This window comes from Oncorhynchus mykiss, chromosome 30, assembly GCF_013265735.2.
Source record: "Oncorhynchus mykiss isolate Arlee chromosome 30, USDA_OmykA_1.1, whole genome shotgun sequence".
NCBI classification, from domain to species: Eukaryota; Metazoa; Chordata; class Actinopteri; order Salmoniformes; family Salmonidae; genus Oncorhynchus; species Oncorhynchus mykiss.
Window position 1 is genome coordinate 30,970,875 of NC_050570.1, and position 26,075 is coordinate 30,996,949.

At 41.8% G+C, this 26,075-nt stretch overlaps 1 protein-coding gene across 1 annotated transcript; it reads left to right on the plus strand.

Moving 5' to 3' along the window:
• Positions 1-8,030: 8,030 nt before the first annotated feature.
• Positions 8,031-18,687, plus strand: LOC110521708 (volume-regulated anion channel subunit LRRC8D-like). The gene is made up of 2 exons (XM_021599500.2): positions 8,031-9,299; positions 15,641-18,687. Exon 2 carries the CDS (start codon positions 15,643-15,645, stop codon positions 18,172-18,174), a length of 2,532 nt encoding a protein of 843 aa, XP_021455175.1. The 5' UTR covers positions 8,031-9,299; positions 15,641-15,642; the 3' UTR covers positions 18,175-18,687.
• The last annotated feature ends 7,388 nt before the right edge of the window (positions 18,688-26,075 follow it).

The window sequence follows — 26,075 nt, forward strand, 5'->3', positions numbered from 1 at the left end:
AACCTAAACAACGTCGCCGTAAAAGGGGCAAATGAAGCGGTCTTCTGGTCAGGCTCCGGAGACGGGCACATCGCGCACCACTCCGTAGCATACTACTCGCCAATGTCTAGTCTCTTGACAACAAGGTTGATGAAATCAGAGCCAGGGTAGCATTCCAGAGAGACATCAGAAACTAACGTTCTTTGCTTCACGGAAACATGGCTCACTCGAGAGACGCTATCGGAGTCGGTGCAGCCAGCTCGTTTCTTCACGCATTGCGCCGACAGAAACCAGCATCTTTCTGGTAAGAAGAGGGGCGGGGGGTATGCCTTATGATTAACGAGACGTGGTGTGATCATAACAACATACAGGAACTCAAGTCCTTCTGTTCACCTGAATTCCTCACAATCAAATGTCGACCGCATTATCTACCAAGGGTTTTCTCTTAGATTATAATCACAGCCGTATATATTCCCCCCCAAGCAGACACATCGATGGTCCACATCGAACTTAATTTGACTATGTAAACTGGAAACCACATATCCTGAGGCTGCATTCATTGTAGATGGGGATTTTAACAAGGATAATCTGAAAACAAGACTCCCTAAATTGTATCATAAATTGTTAAACCCTGGATCATTGTGGTTCTAACTTCCGCAACGCATATAAGGCCCTCCCCCGGGCCTACAGACAGAAACTAAAACAAGAAGCTCCCGTGCTCAGGTCTGTTCAATGCTGGTCCGACCAATCTGATTCCACGCTTCAAGACTGCTTCGATCACGTGGATTGGGATAGGTTCCGCATTGCGTCCAACAACAACATTGGCGAATACGCTGATTCGGTGAGCGAGTTCATTAGAAAGTTAATCGGCGATGTCGTACCCAGAGCAACGAATAAAACATTCCCAAACCAGAAACTGTGGATTGATGGCACCATTCGCGCGAAACTGAAAGCGTGAACCACTGCTTTTAACCAGGGCAAGGTGACCGGAAACATGACCGAATACAAACAGTGTAGCTATTCCCTCCGCAAGGCAATCAAACAAGCTAAGCGTCAGTATAGAGACAAAGTAAAGTTGCAATTCAATGGCTCAGACACAAGAGGTATGTGGCAGGGTCTACAGTCAATCACGGATTACATGAAGAAAAACAGCCCCCGTCGCGGACCAGGATGTCTTGCTCCAAGACAAACTAAATAACTTCTTTGCTCGCTTTGAGGACAATACAGTGCCACTGACACGGCCCGCTACCAAAACCTGCGGAAAACCGAAAACCTCCTTCACTGCAGCCGATGTGAGTAAAACATTTAAATGTGTTAACCCTCGCAAGGCTGCAGGCCCAGACGCCATCCCCAGCCGCGTCCTCAGAGCATGCGCAGACCAGCTGGCTGGTGTGTTTACGGACATATTCAATCACTCCTTATCCCAGTCTGCTATTCCCACATGCTTCAAGAGGGCCACCATTGTTCCTGTTCCCAAGAATGCTAAGGTAACTGAGCTAAACGACTACCGCCCCATAACACTCACTTCCGTCATCATGAAGTTCTTTGAGAGACTAGTCAAGGACCATATCACCTCCACCCTACCTGACACCCTAGACCCACTCCAATTTGCTTACCGCCCCAATAGGGCCACAGACGACGCAACCACACTGCACACTGCCATAACCCATCTGGACAAGAGGAATACCTATGTGAGAATGCTGTTCATCGACTACAGCTCAGCATTTAACACCATAGTACCCTCAACTCGTTATCAAGCTCGAGACCCTGGGTCTCGACCCAGCCCTGTGCAACTGGGTACTGGACTTCCTGACGGGCCGCCCCCAGGTGGTGAGGGTAGGTAACATCTCCACCCCGCTGATCCTCAACACTGGGGTCCCACAAGGGTGCGTTCTGAGTCCTCTCCTGTACTCCCTGTTCACCCAATCATCAAGTTTGCGGACGACACTACAGTGGTAGACTTGATTACCAACAACGACGAGACGGCCTACAGGGAGGAGGTGAGGGCCCTCTGAGTGTGGTGTCAGGAAAATAACCTCACTCAACATCAACAAAACAAAGGAGATGATTGTGGACTTCAGGAAACAGCAGAGGGAGCACCCCCCCTATCCACATTGACGGGACAGTAGTGGAGAGGGTAGTAAGTTTTAAGTCCCTCGGCGTACACATCACGGACAAACTGAATTTGTCCACCCACACAGACAGCGTTGTGAAGAAGGCGCAGCAGCCTTCAACCTCAAGAGGCTGAAGAAATTCGACTTGTCACCAAAAGCACTAACAAACTTCTACAGATGCACAATCAAGAGCATCCTGTCGGGTTGTGTCACCGCCTGGTACGGCAACTGCTCCACCCACAACCGTAAGTCTCTTCAGAGGGTAGTGAGGTCTGCACAACGCATCACCGGGGGAAAACTACCTGCCCTCCAGGACACCTACACCACCTGATGTCACAGGAAGGCCATAAAGATCATCAAGGACAACAACCACCCGAGCCACTGCCTGTTCACCCCGCTACCATCCAGAAGGCGAGGTCAGTACAGGTGCATCAAAGCAGGGACCGAGAGACTGAAAAACAGCTATCTCAAGGCCATCAGACTGTTAAACAGCCACCACTAACATTGAGTGGCTGCTGCCAACATACTGACTCAACTCCAGCTCACTTTAATAATGGAAATGTATGTAAAAAAAAAAATCACTAGCCACTTCAAACAATGCAACTTTTATGTTTACATACCCTACATTACTCATCTCATATGTATATACTGTTCTCGATACCATCTACTGCATCTTGCCTATGCCGTTCTGTACCATCACTCATTCATATATCTTTATCTTTATTTTTATCTTTATGTACATATTCTTCATCCCTTTACACTTGTTTTGTAAGGTAGTAGTTGTGGAATTGTTAGGTTAGATTACTCGTTGGTTATTACTGCATTGTCGGAACTAGAAGCACAAGCATTTCGCTACACTCGCATTAACATCTGCTAACCATGTGTATGTGACAAATACATTTTTATTTGATGTACATGTGTCTGGAACTCCATTGGAGGGATGTGACACAGTTTTCCAAGAAAAATTCCATAATTTGGTGTTTTGTAGTTACCGGTCGTTTGCAAAAAAAAAGGCTGTTTTAGAATGGATTTTTTGGGGGCAAATGTAGGGAATCTAATTGGTGAAAGAGCCCTTCATTTGGCTTCCTGATTTGCATACGGTTACTATTGCTTTTTGAGCTCAAAGCATTGATTATATCCAAGATGGCGTAGCAGTCAGACGTCTTGTCTCGTCCCATGTATATATATTTTTCTTAGCATTCTTTTTAATATTTTTCCTGAACCTCAACTTCAAAATACTCTCCTGCAACCTGCCTCACCCAATGTGGTGTGGATCAGTTATTTTTCTAAAGTATTTCTATTTACCTCCGAACTGGAATATCTAAACTGAAGCTCGCTAACTAGCTATCAGCTATCAGTCAGCTAACCTTCAGCTCGGAAAGCTCTCGCCAGTTCATATAACGCATTTCAATTCAGAGCATACCGGACCTATTTTTCTCTCCATATCCCCGGATTCCTACCGCAGACTCTGAACCCTTTCATCTGGATCATGGCAGCTAGCTAACAGCAACCCGGGTTGACTAGTCCTGGCTAACGTTTCCATCCCGGAGCAAGCACCAACTAACCTGGGGCTAGCCCATGCTAGACCCATCTCCCGGCTAGGGCTCCTGGGCTACTCCTGAATCCCACTCCTCGGCTACAATATCCAGAGCCCTTCTACTGCCGGTACGGGGCACGGAACCCCGCCAATCCTTCACGACTGGAATACCGACATAATCTGCCCGAGGGTCCCAACAGGCCCCTCAGGCACAATGTCCCCCGAAGGCCCATTCTGCTAACCGCGGCCTGCTAGCTACTGTATCTATAGCATATTGGACTGTTAGCTGATCCACCAGCCAGTTTCTTGGACCACTATACCCATTTTGCCAATTGTACTTGGACCTCTCTGCTACTTGGAACATTACTAATTCCATGACTGGTCTATTGACGTCACCGCACGAGAAGGCAAAAACAGACTTTTCCCCCATCGCGACGTCCCTCTAAGGCCCTTATGCTAGCTTGCTAGCCCCGGCCTGCTAACTGATAGCTTGCTAGCCCCGGCCTGCTAACTGATAGCTTGCTAGCCTGCTAACTGTCTGAATCGCTGTGTCCCCAGCCAGCCCAACCACTCACTAGACCCATACAATCGCTTGGCTATGCATGCCTCTCCATAATTTCAATATGCCTTGTCCATTACTGTCCTGGTTAGTGATTAGTCTTATTTCACTGTAGAGCCTATAGCCCTGCTCAATATGCCTTAACCAACAATGTTGTTCCACCTCCCACATATGCAATCTTGACCCTCTCTTTCTAAAAATATCTGCCGAAATTATTGCAACCCCTATTACTAGCCTGTTCAACCTCTTTCTTATCATCTGAAATTTCCATAGATTGGAAAGCTGCCGCAGTCATCCCCCTCTTCAAAGGGGGAGACACTCTAGGCCCAAACTGCTACAGACTTATATCTATTCTACCCTGCCTTTCTAAGGTCTTTAAAAGCCAAGTTAACAAACAGATTACCGACCATTTTGAATCTCACCGTACCTTCTTCGCTATGCAACAAAGCATCCGTCACTCATGCTGCCAAACATACCCTCGTAAAACTTACCATCCGACCAATCCTCGACTTCGGCGATGTCATTTACAAAATAGCCTCCAACACTCTATTCAACAAATTGGAGGCAGTCTATTACAGTGCCATCCATTTTGTCACCAAAGCCCCATAAACTACCCACCACTGCGACCTGTATGATCTCGTTGGTTGGCCCTCGCTTCATACTCGTCGCCAAACCCACTGGCTCCAGCTCATTGACAAGTCTATGCTAGGTAAAGCCCCACGTCACCATAGCAGCACCCACCCGTAGCAAGCGCTCCAGCAGGTATATCTCACTGGTCACCCCCAAAGCCAATTCTTCTTTTGGCCGCCTCTCCTTCCAGTTCTCTGCTGCCAATGACTGGAACGAACTGCAAAAATCTCTGAAGCTGGAGACTCTTACCTCCCTCACTAGCTTTAAGCACCAGCTGTCCAGAGCAGCTCACAGATCACTGCACCTGTACATAGCTCATCTGTAATTAGCCCATCCAATCTTCCTCATCCCCATAGTGTATTTTTTATTTATCTTGCGCCTTTGCACCCCAGTATCTCAATTAGCACATTCATCTTCTTCCCATCCTACCATTCCATTGTTTTGTTTAATTGCTATATTGTAATTACTTTGCTACCATGGCCTATTTATTGCCTTACCTCTCTTATCCTCCCTCATTTGCACATGCTGTATATAGATTTTTCAACTGTATTATTGATTGTATGTTTGTTTATTCCATGTGTAACTGTGTTGTACATGTCAAACTGCTTTGCTTTATCTTGGCCAGGTCGCAGTTGCAAATGAGAACTTGTTCTCAACTAGCCTACCTGGTGAAATAAATAAAATAAATACATATGCAGATAAATTACTAAATAATCCTCACTACAGGAACAAAAAGTGGGGAGAGCGCGTAAATTCAGGTCCACTCTCCTTTTTGCAGTGACTTAAAAATATGCAGTACCAGTCAAAAGTTTGGACACACTTACTTATTCATACTTTTTTATTAATTTTTTACTATTTTCTACAATGTAGAATAATAGTGAAGACATCAAAACTAAAAAATACCATACATGGAGTCATGTAGCAACCAAAAAAGTGTTAAATCAAAAATATATTTTATATTTGAGATTCTTCAACGAGCCACCCTTTGCCTTGATGACAGCTTTGGACACTCTTACCATTCTCTCAACCAGATTCATGAGGAAGTTACCTGGAATGCATTTAAATTAACAGGTGTGCCTTGTTAATTTGTGGAATTTATTTCCTTAATGTGTTTGAGCCAAATGTTGTGTTGTGACAAGGTAGGGGTGGTATAAAAAAGAAGATGGCCCTATTTGGTAAAAGACCAAGTCCATATTATGGCAAGAACAGCTCAAATCAGCAAAGAGAAATGATAGTCCATCATTACTTTAAGACCTGAAGGTCATTCACTCTGGAACATTTCAAGAATTTTAAAGTTTCTTCAAATGCAGTCGCAAAAACCATCAAGCGCTATGATAAAACTGGCTCATGAGGAGCGCCACAGGAAAGGAAGACCCAGGGTTACCTCTGCTGCAAGAGGATACGGTCATTAGTTACCAGCCCAAATAAATGCTTCACAGAGTTTAAGTAACAGACGCATCTCACTATCAACTGTACGAAGGAGACTGCATGAATCAGGCCTTCATGGTCAAATTGCTGCAAAGTAACCACTAAAGGACACCAATGATAAGAAGAGACTTGCTTGGGCCAAAAAACACGAGCAATGGACATTAGACCGGTGGAAATCTGTCCTTTGGTCTGATGAGTCCAAATTTGAGATTTTTGTTTCCAACCACTGTGTCTTTGTGAGACATGGAGTAGGTGAATGGATGTTCTCCGCATGTGTGGTTCCCACCGTGAAGCATGAAGGAGGTGTGATGGTGTGGGGGTGCTTTGCTGGTGATACTGATTTATTTAGAATTCAATGCACACTTAACCAGCATGGCTAGAATAGCATTCTGCAGCGATATGCTATCCCATCTTGTTTGCGCTGCTTAGTCCCACTATCATTTAATTTTCAACAGGACAATGATCCAAAACCCACCTCCAGGATGTGTAAGGGCTATTTGACCAAGAAGGAGAGTGATGGAGTGCTGCATCAGATGGCCTTGCCTCCACAATCACCCGACCTCAACTTAATTGGAATGAGTTGGACCGAGTGATGGAAAAGCAGCCAACAAGTGCTCAGCATATGTGGGAACTACTTCAAGACTGTTGGAAAAGCATTCCAGGTGAAGCTGGTTGAGAGAATGCCAAGAGGGTGCAAAGCTGTCATCAAGGCAAAGAGTGGCTACTTTGCAGAATCTCAAATATACAATGTATTTTGATTTAATACTGTTTTGGTTGCTACATGGCTCCATGTGTTATTTTTTTTTTTAAGTTTTGATGTCTTCACTATTATTCTACAATGTAGAAAATAGTAAAAAAAAATAAGAAAAGCCCTTGAATGAGTAGGTGTGTCCAAACTTATGACTGGTACTGTATATATTTTTTGCAGGTGATCTAATCATTTGGCCAGGTAAAAATGCATTTGAACGCGCATTGCACGATCTGACAATGGTAGCCTACTTGTTGGGATTTACATTGGAAATTGCTTAATTAACTCAGGAACCACACTTGTGTGGAAGCACTTGCTTTCAATATACTATGTATCCCTGATTTAATCAAGTGTTTCCACTATTTTGGCAGTTACCTGTTTATCACCCACACTCCATGGGAAGATCTCAATTGCATTCTCCAGACAGCCTATCTCCTTGCTGCCTTCTCAAAACTCATTGGATGAGAAAGTCAGAGGTCCCGCCCCTCTGACCTTCTCCTTCAATGGTTTTGAGAAGAGTGAGGACACGAGGAGTATGCAATTGAGATCTTCCCAATCTCTCATGCCTCCTCTCCTTGGTGATAGGCATGTTGGTGTGCCCTTGTGCCTGATACTGGAGATAAGTCAAGGTGACCTTAGTTAGGGCAGGTGAAAGACGTGGCTGTAATTCACTGGAGGAGATGTGGTCATAAGTATAGAATTACTAGATTCTATTTCTACCGCTGTGTTACTGTGTAGTCACTATCTAGGGCTATTTGATCAGCCTCATCTGACAAGACCATAGACATATCATTGACAAGACTGACTATTTTAAGTCAGAGCCCCTCAGACATGATGGAGTAGACAAAGAACTGATCGGAGGTGCAGTGGCTACATGGCTACCGCAACTAACAGAAATAAATAGGACCATCATTATACTGAATAGTTTTAATGATCATCCAACATAAAATAATTTGTAACTTTGGCCTTTGTTTATTCAACAGAAGTGCTCCAACATCTCTGTTCCATGTTCCTGGCAAGCTGCCCAGTCCAAGACGACGGCTATATTTGTGTTATGTAGCATTTGTTTGGCCCACAAATACAGGGCTTGTTCTATGAAGGGCATTTTACAGAGAACACAATGACATTCTGAATGGCACATAGACACAGTATTTAGGATCATCATCCACAGAATAGATAGCTAATGTACTTTATCAATTTTATAAGAAATGGAAATGTCTTCTTAAGAACCACCCCTTGCAAATTTTGAGAAGCACAGAATTCCAGTCCCCTGACATATATTTTAATAATTTCAAAGCCCTCCTTTTGAATATGTTTTTTTCAAAATGACAAGTTAAATATTGACACCAACATGATGTGTTGATGGGGCAATGTCTGACAGTACCTAAGAATATACAGCCAGTATTGGCTCCAGGAATCAAATGTTTAGTCTGTCATGAGGACACGAGATTACACAGCAAGTAAAGCACAGCTGCTGTGATCTGTTACAGTATGTATGCCATTTCTCTGTTTCCACTTTTAGAGAGCTGTTTCAGAGGTCACCGTCATTCATTATAACATGAAACTGATGTAAGAAAAAAATGCTTTGAAATGTCACTGCTTGTCATGGACTGATCGTAGCTGATTAGGCTGCTGGATATGTGGATCTGTGGAGGGTGCCAGAAATGCACTTTTTTTTTATTTTGAGTGGTGTACCAAAATAATCCAGTGGAGTAAACTACTTTCCCTATGTAGGACTAAAATATATAGTTAACAAAATCTCCTATCAAACCAAAACATAAATAATGCAGCAATAGCTTTTCTGTATTTTTTTAAAAATCATAGATATGTTAGTTATGACAATGTAATACAACCAAGCTTTTATAATTTGTTTACAGTCAATGGGTGGTTTTGCATAAGGATATTGTATAGATTGTGTGTGTGTGTGCCCTACAGGCTTTGGTTTACACTTCACGCCAGGCAGCAGAGTTGAGACTTGTCTTGTTTTTGAGACATGATTGGTTGATACAGTAATACCAAAGATGGTTCGGTAAAGCTATTGGACTAGCTTAGGATACATTAAATATTTATTTCCTGTGCACTCTGTGTCCCATGCTGCAACCAACCTTCATGGCCGCAGCATGTCGCTATGGAGGAAGCAGAACCAAAGCAATTTTCTAATCAGCTTAGTGTCTGTTCAGCAGTACGGTTGACTAGATGTTAAGCATTTCGTCTTTGTTTACCTTATCGAATCATGGGACGTACCAATAATTATCATTTTTCGGCTGAAGTATCGAGGCAACGGGACCCATAAATTAATTGAAGGTGCGTATGCGTAGCCTATCTCGTCTCAGAAACCGCCGCCAAGAATATTATGCAATGCCTTTCTGTATAAATAGCGGCACCATATGTATATATGTTGTCACAAAATAATGTGTACCCACTTATTAAGAAAACTCGTACTGGAAGAGGCTACAATAAGGCTGCTATAGAGAAGGCTAGGCCGTGTTACATTTCAATATGTAACGTTAACACGCTGTCCAGAAATCAAGAGTAGGCTAGGCCTACTGTAGCCTATACATTTTTTGTTTTTTTATAGCCTACTAAATCCAGGCCTGAACTCATATCCTAACCATAACCCCTACCGTGTTAAATTGCAACGTCAATTGGGTGACGTCAGAGTTAGACGTCTCGAGGATCCAGTAGAGACTTTTCCGAGCAGAAATGCTGTGTCACATTTAGAGCCCATTCATGTGCATCCCGTGCCAGTGCGCAGCCGATGATGTTGTGGGATAGCAAATCCAGTTTGACCTACTATATAAAACAGGGAGTTCTTTATCACGCTGTGTTCTCATCTTTTTAATATGACACTAGCCTATGTTCAATCTAGGAGGTGGTGGGTAGCCTATGCAATTTCATATGACGTGTAGGCTACTTAATCATTTTTGGAACACAGTAGTAGCCGAAACTGTTCATAATATAAGGTCCATATAAACTATAGCGTAGTTGATGTGTAGATTACGCAGTTTTTAGCCTTGACTGTGATATGACAGTGTAAACCAGGTATATTTTTAATCTCTGACGAGCCTACAGCATTTGAATGTGGTCCATCAGTTTGAATACAGAAGCCTACAAGGGCATCTAGCTACCACAAACATGGTTTATTTTGATTGTGGGCAGTGTTGCCAGGTCGAGCTAAAATCTCTAGCCAATGACTCTGAAAACCAGTCCCAAAAAATGTTTTCAGCGCAGAGAGTTACAACATTTATCCATGTGTACCTTTTTTCCATACCTTTAACGAGCGAATTAAGGAATGTCTACTTCATTTTTAACGATTAAGGCTAGGAAGAAAAATTTGGTTTTCCATCAAAATAATAATTCTTGCAAGTTTAAGAATATGTTTCAAGAGAAAATATAAATTGCCCTTATTAAACTATTCCAGATCATTTTCCATCAATGGATGTCGATTTAACTTGTTTTGACTGCTATGATTAAACAATAAGGCCCTAGGAGGTGTGGTATATGGCCAATATACCACAAAAACATGAGGAGCCGTATTGCTATTATAAACTGGTTAACAGTGTAATTAAAAGGGTAAAAGTGTTGTTTTTTTTGTCATTCCCATGTTACCATATACCATGGCTTTTAACCAATTAGCATTCAGGGATCAAACCACCCAGTTTATAATTGTGAATAAATCCTGTTTGTGCATGTGCATAACTATAGATAATTCCGACAGGAGAGTTTGAATGATGAAAGTTGGACAGAGGATCTCAATCTCTGCAAGAAACACTTGGACGAACTTCAAAAAACGAATGCTAGGCTATTTTCTGGCAATTGTGCGGCAGATGTTAAGACTACAAACCGTTATAAATGGCCTGTTTACGAAATGTCATTGTTAGTACAATAGGCATAGGCTATTGGCAAAAATCTGGGTTTATAATTGCAATTCAACTTTGCCAAGGTTTGCTGAGCTAGATGCAGGTAGGCTATAGCCCCTGAAAGGCCAACATCTAATTTCAGGGAAAAGTCCACAATGAAACTGACATTAAATGTGGAGAATGATACATTTGCGATAGAGCTGTGACCATGATCACAATTGATAACTTCCAGTTTAATTAACTAAACATGGCCATTAACAATTACATAATATCACAAGACTACAACTAAAAACTGAGTTAAAGGCTATTTATTACATCTGTTTGCCAGCTCCTGGTAGGCAACATGAGTGGCACAAATTGATTTGCAATGACTCCAGCGATATCAACATTTCAACATATTTATTGTACTGTATCATATGGTAGGCAACAGTAGCTTACAATGGCATATACATGAATAGCCTTTGATGGCCAACAAATGCAAATGTAGCCTATCATTCTCCACATTTTAAATACATTTTAATTGGGGACTTTTTCACATTTAAGAGAAGCACACAAGGGAGTTCCTTAACTTCCATTTCAAATTTCCACTTGCACAGCGCTCCAGACCCTAGAACTGAGCATGAGTAAAACCCTTCGCTTGACACGGTTATCCATAAGAAAAGTCAACATTTCAATGCCGTTTACTTAAATTCACTCAGAGGTGGTTTGATCTAAAGAGCTCTAGTGTGCCTAAAGTCCTTTTCCAATGCTTTGTCACCGTTTATATCAGTTCTAGCTCATTCATTTGTTTTAATGGAAAAGGGTGTCTCCTAAATAGCCTACCCACAAATGGTAAAAAGTTGTTACAATGTGCTGGAAAAACACCAAAAGAAAGATGCCCAGGGTCCCTGCTCATCTGCGTGAACGTACCTTAGGCATGCTGCAAGGAGGCATGAGGACTGCAGATGTGGCCATATGTCCATACTGCGAGACGCCTAAGACAGCGCTACAGGGAGACAGGACGGACAGCTGATTGTCCTCGCAGTGGCAGACCATGTGTAACAACACCTGCACAGGATCGGTACATCCGAACATCACACCTGCATAACGGGTACAGGATGGCAACAACAACTGCGCGAGTTACACCAGGGATGCACAATCCCTCAATTAGTGCTCAGACTGTCCGCAATAGGCTGAGAGAGGCTGGACTGAGGGCTTGTAGGCCTGTTATAAAGGCAGGTCCTCACCAGACATCACCGGCAACAACGTCACCTATGGGCACAAACCCACCGTCGCTGGACCAGATAGGACTGGCAAAAAGTGCTCTTCACTGACGAGTCGCGGTTTTGTCTCACCAGGGGTGAAGGTCGGATTCACGTTTATCTTCGAAGGAATGAGTGTTACACCGAGGCCTGTACTCTGGCGCGGGATCGATTTGGAGGTGGAGGGTCCGTTATGGTCTGAGGCGGTGTGTCACAGCATCATCGGACTGAGCTTGTTGTCACTGCAGGCAATCTCAACGCTGTGCGTTACATGGAAGACATCCTCCTCCCTCATGTGGTACCCTTCCTGTAGGCTCGTCCTGACATGACCCTCCAGCATGACAATGCCACCAACCATACTGCTTGATCTGTGCGTGATTTCCTGCAAGACAGTAATGTCAATGTTCTACCATGGCCAGTGAATAGCCCGGATTTCAATCCCATTGAGCACATCTGGGACCTGTTGAATCGGAGGATGAGGGTTAGGGCCATTCCCCCCCAGAAATGTCCGGGAACTTGCAGGTGCCTTGGTGGAAGAGTGGGGTAACATCTCACAGCAAGAACTGGCAAATCTGGTGCAGTCCCTGAGGAGGAGATGCACTGCAGTACTTAATGCAGCTGGTGGCCACACAAGATACTGACTGTTGCTTTTGATTTTGACCCCCCCCCCCCCTTTGTTCAGGGACACATGATTCAATTTCTGTTAGTCACATGTCTGTGGAACTTGTTCAGTTTATGTCTCAGTTGTTGAATGTTATGTTCATAAAAATATTTACACATGTTAAGTTTGCTGAAAATAAACGCAGTTGACAGTGAGAGGTGTTTCTTTTTTTGCTGAGTTTACATTTACCTTTGACAGCAATTACAGCTGTGAGTCTTCTTGGGTAAGTCTCTAAGAGCTTTGCACACCTGGATTGTGCAACAGTTGCCTTTTTATACAACGGTTGGGTCTATTCCTGAATGCTGATTGGTTAAAACTTCATTCCAGCCGGTGTCTATTCCACAAGTTAAATTGATGATGTAAAAATACCTATTTACTCTGGTCCATCTGACTGCGCAATCCACTGTCTCATCAGCCCAGCAAGGCAATTTAAGAACTCGATCTCCACTCTAAAAAGCATCTAGACATTATCTCACATTTCTTTTCGACTAACATTTAGTTTTCAACAGCGGAGATTTGTATAAACCTTATTGTTTCAATTATCAAATTTAATCAACAGCTGTCACATAGTAATGAACATGTCGGGATGAGACAGGCAGGCAGTTTTTATCAACCTGTCTAAGTCATGAATCAGCATAATTTGAATGGAACAGTGCCTTCGGAAAGTATTCAGACCCTTTGACTTTTTCCACATTTTGTTAGGTTACAGCTTTATTGTTTAAATTATTATTTTCCCTCATCAGTCTACACACTACACCATAATGACAAAGCAAAAACAGGTTTTAGACATTTTTGCTAATTTAAAAATGATATTTCATTTTTTTATTCAAGTATTCTGACCCTTTACTCAATACTTTGTTGAAGCACATTTGGCAGCGATTACATCCTCGAGTCTTCTTGCGTATGATGCTAAAAGTTGGCTCATCTGTATTTGTGGAGTTTCTCCCATTCTCTGCAGATCCTCTCAAGCTCTGTAGAGGTTGGATGGGGAGCGTTGCTGCACAGCTATTTTCAGGTCTCTCCAGAGATGTTCATTCGGGTTCAAGGCCGGGCTCTGTCTGGCCCACTCAAGGACATTCAGAGACTTGTCCTGAAGCCACTCCTGTGTTGTCCTGTTGGAAGATGAACCTTCATACCCAATCTGAGGTCCTGAGCTATCTGGAGCAGGTTTTCATCAAGGATCTCTTTGTACTTTGCTCCGTTCATCTTTGCCTCGATCCTGGCTAGTCACCCAGTCCCTGCCGCTGAAAAACATCCCCACAACATGATGATGCTGCTGCCACCACCATGCTTCACCGTAGGGATGGTGCCAGGATTCCTCCAGACGTGACTCTTGGCATTCAGGCCAAAGAGTTCAATCTTGGTTTCATCAGACTAGAGAATCTTGTTTCAAATGGTCTGAGATTGTTTAGGTTGCTTTTGACAAACTCCAAGTTGGCTGTCGTGACTTTCACTGAAGAGTGGCTTCCATCTGGTCACTCTACCTTAAAGGCCTGATTGGTGGAGTGCTGCAGAGATGGTTGTTCTTCTGGAAGGTTCTCTCATCTCCACAGAGGATCTCTGGAGCTCTTGGTCACGTCCTTGACCAAGGCCATTCTCCCCCGATTGCCGGGCGGCCAGCTCTAGGAAGAGTCTTGGTGGTTCCAAACTTCTTCCATTTAAGAAATATATATGCCACTGTGTTCTTGCAGACCTTCAATGGTCAGAATTATTTTGGTACACTTCCACAGATCTGTGCCCCGACACAATCCTGTTTCTTGAGCTCTACGGCCAATTCCTTTGTCCTCGTGGCTTGGTTTTTGAACTGTGGGACCTTATATAGACAGATGTGTGCCTTTCCAAATAATGTTAAATCAATAGAATTTACCACAGGTGGACTCCAATCAAGTTTTGAAAACATCTCAAGGATGATCAATGGAAACAGGATGCACCGGAGTTCAATTTCGAGGCTCATAGCAAAGGGTCTGAATATTTATGCAAATAAGGTGTTTCTGATTTTATTTTTTTATACATTTCTAAAAATGTCTAATAAACGGTTTATGCTTTGTGTGTACATTGCTCAGGATCTTTTTATTTAATACATTTTGGAACAAGGCTGTAATGTAACAAAATGTGGAAAAAGTCAAGGGGTCTGATTACTTTCCGAAGGCACTGTATATACAAAACAATATCAATAGAAAATAGGTAAAACAAAGTAAACCATTATCATATTAAAGTTCCAGAGTGGGATCTCTGCTACTTTTAGAGTTAGGATCCTATTTGTAAGTATTACCAACTGAGTGAATGTGAAATGGATTCAAAATGGTCACCCTCTGCTGGTAATTTGTAGGATGTGCTATAATACAACTGAAATGAGGGATGTAATTGGTTACATTGCCTACTATGCCAATTTCTTTGTATAACATGGGCCATAACTTTTAAGAGTAACTTTAATTAAACATATTTTTTCTCATTGAAATCAAATGTTTAAGGCTTAGTTATAGTGAAAGATGTAAATTCTGGTGTACATTTTGACCACAAAGTGATAGATTTACTACAAAATATAACTTTTTTTGCCTCTAGCAGTTCAACTCTACCATTGAAATCATGATGTAGTCATCTCAAGGGAGAGGTTCGGTATGAAATACACTCCCTTCGTGATGTGCTGGGTGTTACCACCTCAGGGCTTACGATAAAAGCAGGTGACAGTGTGCCTTATTCGGCAATGGTCTTGGTAAGTGGAGTGCTGGAATCCTGCTGTTTTTTTTACCACGCTGCTTGATGAACCTAACCTTTCGTCCACAAAGCAAAAACAATAACAAAGGTACTGGGGTAGACACTGCCGTTTGTCCCCCCCCCATCTTCAATTCACTGTTTAATTCATATGTCTGTTTTCTGTTGCAGTGATGTTTACTCTCACAGAGGTAGCCGCCCTGAATGACATCCAGCCGACCTATCGGATCCTGAAACCATGGTGGGACGTATTTATGGACTACCTGGGCGTCGTCATGCTGATGCTGGCCATATTTTCTGGAACCATGCAATTAACCAAAGACCAGGTGGTTTGCCTTCCCGTTCTGGAACCAACTCCAGAGGACCCCAGCAGCTTCACGACACCGCAGCCAGAGGAGGGGTCTGGGTCAGGGTCAGGGAACGGAGGAAGCAGGGTGACTCTAGCCGCAGCGCCCCTAATGATTAATGATCTACCGGATAGTGTCATCCACTTCACACAGTTTGGTGGTGTTGGACAGCAGCCTCCGCCAACAGGCGTCAGGACAAACCTGGACTTTCAGCAGTATGTTTTTGTCAATCAGATGTGCTACCACGTTGCCCTGCCGTGGTACTCAAAATACTTCCCATACCTTGCTCTCATACACACCATCGTCCTCATGGTCAGCAGTAACTTTTGGTTCAAATATCCAAAGACTAGTTCAAAAATAGAGCATTTTGTGGGGATTCTGGGGAAGTGTTTTGAGTCTCCTTGGACGACCAAGGCATTGTCCGAGACTGCATGTGAGGACTCGGAGGAGAATAAGCAAAGGCTCACTGGTGCCCATTCCCTACCAAAACATTTCTCAACCAGCAGTGAAGAGGGAAGTCCTAACCAGTCCACCCCGATGCTGGCTAAATCTGGGGTCAAGTTTACTGCTGATAAGCCTGTTATTGAAGTGCCATGCATGACCATACTGGACAAGAAAGATGGAGAGCAGGCCAAGGCCTTGTTTGAAAAGGTTAGGAAGTTCCGTGCCCACGTGGAAGACAGTGATTTGATCTACAAGCTCTATGTTGCTCAAACTGTGATCAAAACTGTGAAGTTCATTTTGATCTTGTGTTACACAATGACATTTGTTGCTTCAATTGACTTTGACCATGTGTGTGAGCCTGACATAAAACATTTAACCGGATACTCTAAATTCCAATGCACACATAACATGGCATTCATGTTAAGGAAGCTGCTTGTCAGCTATATTTCCCTCGTCTGTATATATGGTCTAATCTGTATATACACTCTCTTCTGGCTGTTTCGACGACCTCTCAAGGAGTACTCTTTCGAGAAAGTCAGAGAGGAGAGTAGTTTCAGTGACATTCCTGACGTGAAGAACGACTTCGCGTTTCTCTTGCACATGGTCGATCAGTATGACCAGCTGTACTCAAAGCGTTTTGGCGTCTTCCTCTCTGAAGTCAGCGAGAATAAACTGCGAGAGATCAGCTTGAATCACGAGTGGACCTTTGAGAAACTGAGACAGCATGTAACCCGCAACGCTCAGGACAAACTGGAGCTCCATCTCTTCATGCTGTCAGGTCTGCCAGATGCTGTCTTCGATCTGACGGATTTGGAGATCCTAAAGCTGGAGCTGATCCCAGAGGCCAGGATAACAGCCAAAATCTCCCAGATGATCAACCTTCAGGAGCTTCACTTTTATCACTGCCCTGCCAAAGTTGAGCAGACCGCGTTCAGTTTCCTTCGTGACCACCTCCGGTGCCTTCATGTCAAGTTTACAGACGTAGCTGAGATCCCCACCTGGGTGTACCTGTTGAAAAGTCTGAGGGAGCTATACTTGGTCGGGAATCTGAATTCTGAAAACAACAAGATGATTGGTTTAGAATCTCTCAGAGACCTGAGACATCTGAAGATTCTGCATCTAAAAAGCAACTTGACGAAGGTCCCAACCAACATAACAGATCTCTCTCCACACCTGATCAAGCTGGTTGTACATAATGACGGTACTAAACTCCTGGTACTGAACAGTTTGAAAAAAATGATGAACCTAGCTGAACTGGAGCTTCACAATTGTGAACTGGAGAGGATTCCCCATGCTATTTTTAGTTTGACCAACCTGCAGGAGCTGGACCTGAAATCCAACAACATTCGCACCATTGAGGAGGTCATCAGCTTCCAGCACCTCAATAGGCTGATCTGCCTTAAACTGTGGCACAATAAAATCATCACCATTCCATTGTCCATAAGCCACGTCAAAAACCTTGAGTCCCTCTACCTTTCGCACAACAAACTTGAATCTCTGCCCGTACCTTTGTTTAACCTGCTGAAGCTGAGGTATCTGGACGTTAGCCACAACTCCATAGTGGTGATCCCTCTGGAGATCGGCTTCATGCAGAACCTCCAGCACTTTGCCATTACAGGAAACAAGGTGGAGGTGGTACCCAAGCAGCTGTTCAAGTGCACCAAATTGAAGACACTATGTCTGGGACACAACTGTATCTCTGTCCTTCCAGAGAAGATAAGCAATCTGGTGCAGCTAACAAACCTGGAGCTTAAGGGAAACTGTCTGGACCGCCTGCCAGCCCAGCTTGGCCAGTGTCATCTCCTCCGCAGGAACTGCCTGGTGGTGGAGGACCACCTCTTTGACTCACTCCCCCTAGACGTCAAGGAGAGTATCAATCAGGAAGCCAACGTTCCCTTTGCTAATGGGGTGTGAGTGTGGGAGGACAGTCACTTTACCCATACAGGAAGGAGATTACAAAAATGTGGCAATAACTGTCCATGCACAGCCAGCTAGTCAACTCTTTTAATTACAGCATGTGAACTGGAATAAAGGTTTTTGCTCAGGGCTGACTCGTCGAACAGATGATGTTTAAACTTATAGAAAATGGCACTGTGCTAACTAGTCAGGTGAGTTGATTCCAGGTACTGTGGAAAATGCTAGATTGATGGTCTAGATCCAGAATGATAGGTTAGTTCCATAGTGATGGGCTGATTCCAGAATAAGGAGCTGGTTCCAGAGTGAGTTAGTTGTAGAATGACAGCAATGTTTGTGTTAGACCACTAAATGATTAGTCAATGTTCTGAGGAAAAGGGATGCTCCTCTTAATGAAACAGAATGGTGGTGTAGAATTCATAGATACCAGGGATACAGTAGCCTCAGATTATTGGCACCCTTGATAAAGATGAGCAAAAAAGAATGTATAAAATAAAGAATACAAATTCTGAACTATATTGTATGCAATTTTTATTTTTATTTTATACTAATACAATCGCTCAGAGAAGTAGATTTGGTTTAACAAGTAAAACAAAACAAATCTCAAAACTATAGGTGTCAACTATTGGCACCCCCAAAGATTCTTATTTTACTTTTTAATGTGAGTCTCAGTTTAAGGAACTATATTGTGGCCTTCCATGGCTTCCTGTGTAAAAATGAGATAACACACATGTAAAATCCATTTGTCATCCATCACCGGGCCCCCGAGTGGCGCAGCGGTCTAAGGCATTGCAGCTCAGGGCTAGAGGCATCACTACAGACCCTGGTTTGAGTCCAAGCTGTATCACAACCGGCTGTGATTGGCAGTCCCATAGGGTGGAACAATTGGCCCAGCATCATCCGGGTTATGGTTTGGGCCGAGGTAGGCCGTCATTGTAAATAAGAATTTATTATGTCACGATGAGTCTGCAGGAGGGAGGAGGATGTCTTCCCTGTAACGCACAGTGTTGAGATTGCCTGCAATGACAACAAGCTCAGTCCGATGATGCTGTGACACACTGCCCCAGACCATGACGGAACCTCCACCTCCAAATCGATCCTGTTCCAGAGTACAGGCCTCGATGTAACGCTCATTCCTTTGACGATAAATGTAAATCCGACCTTCACCCCTGGTGAGACAAAACCGCGACTCGTCAGTGAAGATAATTTTTTGCCATTCCTATCTGGTCCAGCGACGGTTTGTGCCCATAGGCGACGTTGTTGTCAGGGATGTCTGGTGAGGACCTGCCTACAAGCCCTCAGTCCAGCCTCTCTTAGCCTATTGTGGACAGTCTGAGCACTGATGGAGGGATTGTGCGTTCCTGGTGTAACTCGGGCAGTTGTTGCCATCCTGTACCTGTCCCGCAGGTGTGATGTTCGGATGTGCCGATCCTGTGCAGGTGTTGTTGCACATGGTCTGCCACTGCGAGGATGATCAGCTGTCCGTCCTGTCTCCCTGTAGCGCTGTCTTAGGCGTATCACAGTACGGACATTGCAATTTATTGCCCTGGCCACATCTACAGTCCTCATGCCTCCATGCAGCATGCCTAAGGTTCGTTCACGCAGATGAGCAGGGACCCTGGGCATCTTTCTTTTGGTGTTTTTCAGAGTTAGTAGAAAGGCCTCTTTAGTGTCCTAAGTTTTCATAACTGTGACCTTAATTTTCTACCGTCTGTAAGCTGTTAGTGTCTTACCGACCGTTTCGCAGGTGCATGTTCATGAATTGTTTATGGTTCATTGAACAAGCATGGGAAACAGTGTTTAAACCCTTTACAAGGAATATCTGTGAAGTTATTTGGATTTTTACGAATTATCTTTGAAAGACAGTGTCCTGAAAAAGAGACTTTAATTTTTTTTTAGTTTACCTGCTGTAAAATATGGTGGTAGATCTTTTTTAATATGGCTGTTTCGCTTCCACTCGTCCTGAGGCCCTTGTTAAGGTCAACGGCATCATGAACTCTACCAAGTACCAGGACATTTAGCCAGAACCCTTGTTGTCTCTGCCAGGAGGCTGAAACTTGGCCACAAAGAAAAAACAAATCCACAAAGAAATGGTTAATTGATAACAAAATCCACATTTTGAAACGGCCATCTCAGGCCCTGGACTTGAACCCCAGCACAGACCAAAGGATTTCAAGGATCTGGAAAGGTTCTGTGTGGAGGAATGGTCTAAGATCCTTCCCAATGTGTTCTCAAATCTCATAAAACCTTATAGAAAAAGGATAAGTGCCTTTATCCTTGCAAGGGTGCACAGTGGATTGGAAATGGGTGGCAATCATTTTTACGTATCTCAATATATATATTATTTTAGCTTGTTAAACAAAATGATTATATTTTTCTCTGAGCAATTGTATTATTATAAAATATAATTTTCCAATTTTTTCAAATAGGCCATACAATATTGTTCAGTATTTGTATTATTTATGTGATACTGTCATTTTTGCTCATCTTTATTAAGGGTGTCAACAATTTTGGTGGTGACTGTAAATCAGTGTTGGGCTCAATTCAGAATTTAATTGAGAATACTTTATACATTTCTATTCTTGAATTGAATTTGAATTTAAGCAGCAAACAGGATAAGAATTGCAATTTGAATTACAGGAAATACATTTGAATTAAGTGAAATTCAAAGAAATTCAAAAGGCAGAGTTGCAAAGAAAAATACATATCTCAGACTGGCCAATAAAAAGAAAAGATTAAGACGGGCAAAAGAACAGGCACTGGACAGAGGAACTCTGCCTAGAAGGCCGGTATCCCGGAGTCGCCTCTTCACTGTTGACGTTGAGACTGGTCATTTGAGTTTTGAGGTGTTTTTGAGGTGTTTGTTTCTCAAACTAGACACTCTAATGTACTTCTCCTCTTGCTCAGTTGTGCACTGGGGCCTCCCACTCCTCTTTCCATTCTACAGCGTTGTATGAGATCTTCAGTTTATTGGCAATTTCTTGCATGGAGTAACCTTCATTTCTCAGAAGAAGAATAGACTGACGAGTTTCAGAAGAAAGGTCTTTGTTTCTGGCCCTTTTGAGCCTGTAATCAAACTCACAAATCCTCATTCTCCAGATACTCAACTAGTCTAAAGAAGGCCAGTTGTATCGCTTCTTTAATTAGAACAACAGTTTTCAGCTGTGCTAACATAATTGCAAAAGGGTTTTCTAATGATCAAGTAGCCTTTTAAAATGATAAACTTGGATTAGCTAACACAACGTGCCATTGGAACACAAGAGTGATGGTTGCTGATAATGGGCCTCTGTACGCCTATTTAGATATTCCATTAAAAATCAGCAGTTTTCAGCTACAATAGTCATTTACAACATTAACAATGTTGACACTGTATTTCTGATCAATTTGATGTTATTTTAATGGACAAAAAATGTGCTTTTCTTTAAAAAGCAAGGACATTTCTAAGTGACCACAAACTTTTGAACGGTAGTGTATCTGGAAGTGTGACTTCAATGAAACTCATGTTCTATGACTGAGTTGAATTCATTTGAATTGCACTGAATTAAATTATACTTCCTGTCACTCAAACTCTAATTCTACATCCCGTGGAGTGTGGCTAAATTCAATTAAAATGTCAACTCATGAGTTGAATGGGAGTCAATTCCAAAATTCTGAATTGGGCCCAACCCTGGACTGAAGGACTGATAAAAGCTCATCTTTTGTTATTTTGTTTTATTTACTGTTTTTTTTTTATAGCAACATGTCTCTACTTTTTACCTGAATCCAGGATGTAGGAGTTTAGGGATTCCTCTCATGATTTTTACTTAATTATTTTGTTGTCATTATTTAGATTATAAATACCTGTGGTTGTTTGAAAGGAACCTCCAAACTTACCGACAAGTGTGACAACCCAGTCAACAAGCATGCCTATGCCCATACTATATCTGCTGTGGTAAGAACCACATGTTATAATCAGACTAAAGCAAGGAAGAGTTTTATCAACAAGGACAATTATAAGAACACTATTGGATGTGACATCCGCTCTGCATCATTGATGTGCATCTACAATATGGTCTTGGCTACTCACTTAATGACATTGTGCATGTCTATGTTTACTATCATATACTTTTACTCATAAATGTGTCAGTAAAGTATTTAACTCTTTCAATAGACATTTTCAACATGTCCGTTCCACTGTGATGCATTCAGAATGAGATATACCAGAGGTTCCTCTGTTATCTGATTTCCCCCTATGTCTAGCAATTTCACAATATGTTTGAAGCATTTTCAACTTCACTGGTATGGTTGTAGGCTACCAGAGCATGTGATGCAGGCCATGCCAGGTCAGTTTGAATTGTTTTGCACCTTTCAATCAGTCAGAAGTATCATATTCCTGCCTTCCATTGGTGGCACACATCTAATTAATTTAGTCATATAGTGCCTATCTTTTCCATTCATTTAGGATTCAGACCTGCAGATATCTCCTCATGCTTATAGGCTGATCTACACAGCAGTTGCTGTTGAATATGGTTTCACCTCAACCTGACACCACTTTTTTGTTGCATGGAATTATCTGACAAACTTAGATTTGCGGTAAACTTTATTTAAGTTGACATTTCATTCAACCAATGGGGAAAAAAATGCTACCATCTGAAATGCTACAGTGTTCAGTCTCGACTTGTTAAAAGATTATGAATGTTAAGGTATGACAATTGTAACTCAATAAAGGAGTTGCGTTGACTTGCACAGTAAACCAATTGTTGCCCGTCTTGCATGGATTTGATGACAAGCTCATGGGATCATCAGTTGTAGATTGCGCTTGCAAGGTATAGATTTTAATTATTTGAACCCCAAAATTAAAGTGTATCACTTTGGTCTCAGAAACTATGACAATGTGGACCATCAAAATATTAGAATGATCAAATAAAAGCATGCACATATTTGATGCATTATTGATAGACTACAATACATGTTAAGAGTGTTAATATATCACAAATGGATTAAATTATTCCCATTTCCAAATGATGACTATTTTCTCTCCATGATTGTTTAGATTTTTGGGGGGTAGAAATTTGTGTTTCTTATTTTATATTCATTTCTATATAATTTAGTTTTTAGCATGTTAGAAGAACATGTTTTTAGCATTGTAAAAGTCATGAGAATAGTGTGTAGAAAGACTGTCTAACCAAAAGATTACTATGAGGGATGCGTGTGATTCACTGTAGTAATGTGCCCTCACCACCATTTCTAGTCAAAGCATGATTTCTGACTGATAATGCTCTTTGTGTGCGTGTGTGGCAGGGAATTATTATGTAAGTTCCAATATAAATTAAATTGACCTTGTTTTGTAAACAACAAATAATAAGGGGGTCTCATATGAAGCCGTTGTCCTTTTGTTTTTGTTTAGTACGGTATAACGTTACTTTTAAAAAATGTAGTATTTCCACAGTTTCTAAATAACAAGAACAACATGATTTTCATATTTTTTTGTTATTCTTTTTAACGTTTCAATAGAATATTTTGTATTTTAACCATCTGATATTCTAATGTTTCTCTTCTATATCTACTAAACTAACACAAGCTAAATTTGAGTCGTACATACAGAGGCAATAAAGAGCCTTGGATTTCTTGACATTTTGTGTTATAAAGTGGGATTAAAATGGATTTAATTGTCATTTTTTTGGTCTACGATCTACACAAACTACTCTAATGTCAAAGTGGAAGAGAAATTATAACATTTTTTAAGATGAATGAAAAATAAAACATAAATGAGTCAATAGATGTTAGAAACACCTTTGGCCGCAATTACAGCTATGAATCTTATTGGGTAAGTCTCATCAGAGCTTTGCACACCTGGATTGTGCAATTTATTCTCTCTATTATTATTATCATGGCTAGACAGCGATTTTCAAATCTTCCCTATGTGTTCAAGCAGATTGAACTAAATACTCCAGCGTAGATCTGGCTTTGTGTTGTAGGTTATTGTCCTACTGGAAGGTGAATTCCTCCCCCAGTGTCTGGTGTAAAGCAGACTGAATCAGGTTTTCCTTTAGGATTTTGCCTGTGCTTAGTTCCATCCTATTTCTTTTCATCCTGAAAAGGTCTTTGCTGATGTCAAGAATACCCATACCATGATCCAGCCACCATACTTGAATATAAGGAGGCAGTTACCCAGTGATGTGTTGTTGGATTGCCCCAAACATAAGGCTTTGCATTTAGGCAGAAAAGTGTATTCCTTTTCTGTTGAATTTTTTCTTTGCAGTATGGCTTTAGTGCCTTTTTGCATGTTTTGGAATAATTGTTATTCTTTATATTTGGATTCTTCTTTTCACGCTGTCATTTAGGTCATTATTGAGGAGTCACTACAATGTTGTTGATCCATCCTCAGTTCTCCCATCACAGCCATTTTACTCTGTAGGTTTTTCTAAATCAACAATGGCCTCATGGTGACATCCCTAAGCAGTGTCCTTCCTGTCCTGCAGCTCAGTTCAGAAGGACAACTATCTTTGATGTGTCTGGGTGGTTTATCATCCACAGCATATTTATTAACTTGACCATGGTTAAAGATGTACTCAACATTAGATGGTTTATTGATACCCATCTACCAATCACCGCTCTTCTTTATGGGGCTTTAGAAAAGCTCCCTGGTCTTTGCAGTTTAATCTGCACTTGACATTCAATACTTTACTGAGGGACCTTACATATGTTGTATGTATAGGAGACAGAGGAAGGGGTAGTCATTTAAAAATTGTCAACCCCTAACATTTCACACAGTGAGTTCATGTAATTTGTGATTTGTTAAGCCAAATTTGACTTCTGAACTAATTTTGGCTTGCCTAAAAAAAGTAATGAATACTTTTGCAACAACTATATTTTAGTTGATAAATTATTATTTTGTAAACATTTTAGAATTTCTTTTTCACTTTGACATTATGGAGTATTTTGTATAGATCAATGACAAAAATGTACAATTAAATATATTTCAGTCCCACTTTGTAACAACAAAATGTGAAGTTCAAGGCGGTGTAGACTTTCTATAGGCACAGTACTTCCTTCCTGACAGACCATCCCAGGTTATGCATTAACAAATCCTATTTGTGTTGACAACTGTACATTGTGGATTATTGTTATTATACAAACCACACTGTTTACTTAACAATGATTTATGCTATTAGGATGGTTGATACCAGTGATCCCTGCAGCACTTTCAAACAACTCCTGATCAAATTCCTCGGTTACCTGTTATCTTTTTTTGATGAACAATAAAAACAATGATATCCATGTTGTACCTGTTTTATCTTTGACAGTTACCAACATGACTTTTTATTATTTCAGTATCTGTTTAAATGTGGTTCTCAGATGTTCTCTTCTGGGCCATGTTCAGTACACAAAATGTTCTTAAATGTTGCAGATAGAAATACTACAAATAGAGCTGACGTGAGTCCTTATTCTACATGTAAGAGATCCATGTTTGTTCTACATAGCATATTTCTATCTAAATGTTCCAAAACATTGAGTCTTGCTGAACGTGCCCCCTGCTTTCTCTTGGGAATGGAGATGCAACGTATTAATATCCTTTTGGAGGCTGTGATGTCACCCGACAGCCTTAGGACCAGATGGTAGGTCTAGTGGGGAACGGTCTTGGAGTGCCATTGTGTGGGAAGATAGTGTTACTATAGCTTATTTCCTCATAGATAAGCCTGCATACGTAGCAAAACCACTTACTTTCTAATAATTCAATGGATCTTACTTCACACTGGCACTACTGCGAACCATTATTTAGATACCTTTTTTCCGGGTATAATAAGTCATATTCCAGATATAGTTAGCAAATAATGCAGTCAAAGTAGCGGACGTTCAAGTAACTGTCCAGTGTTTCCAGATTTTTATGAAATATAACCTATAATTACTTACAATATGAG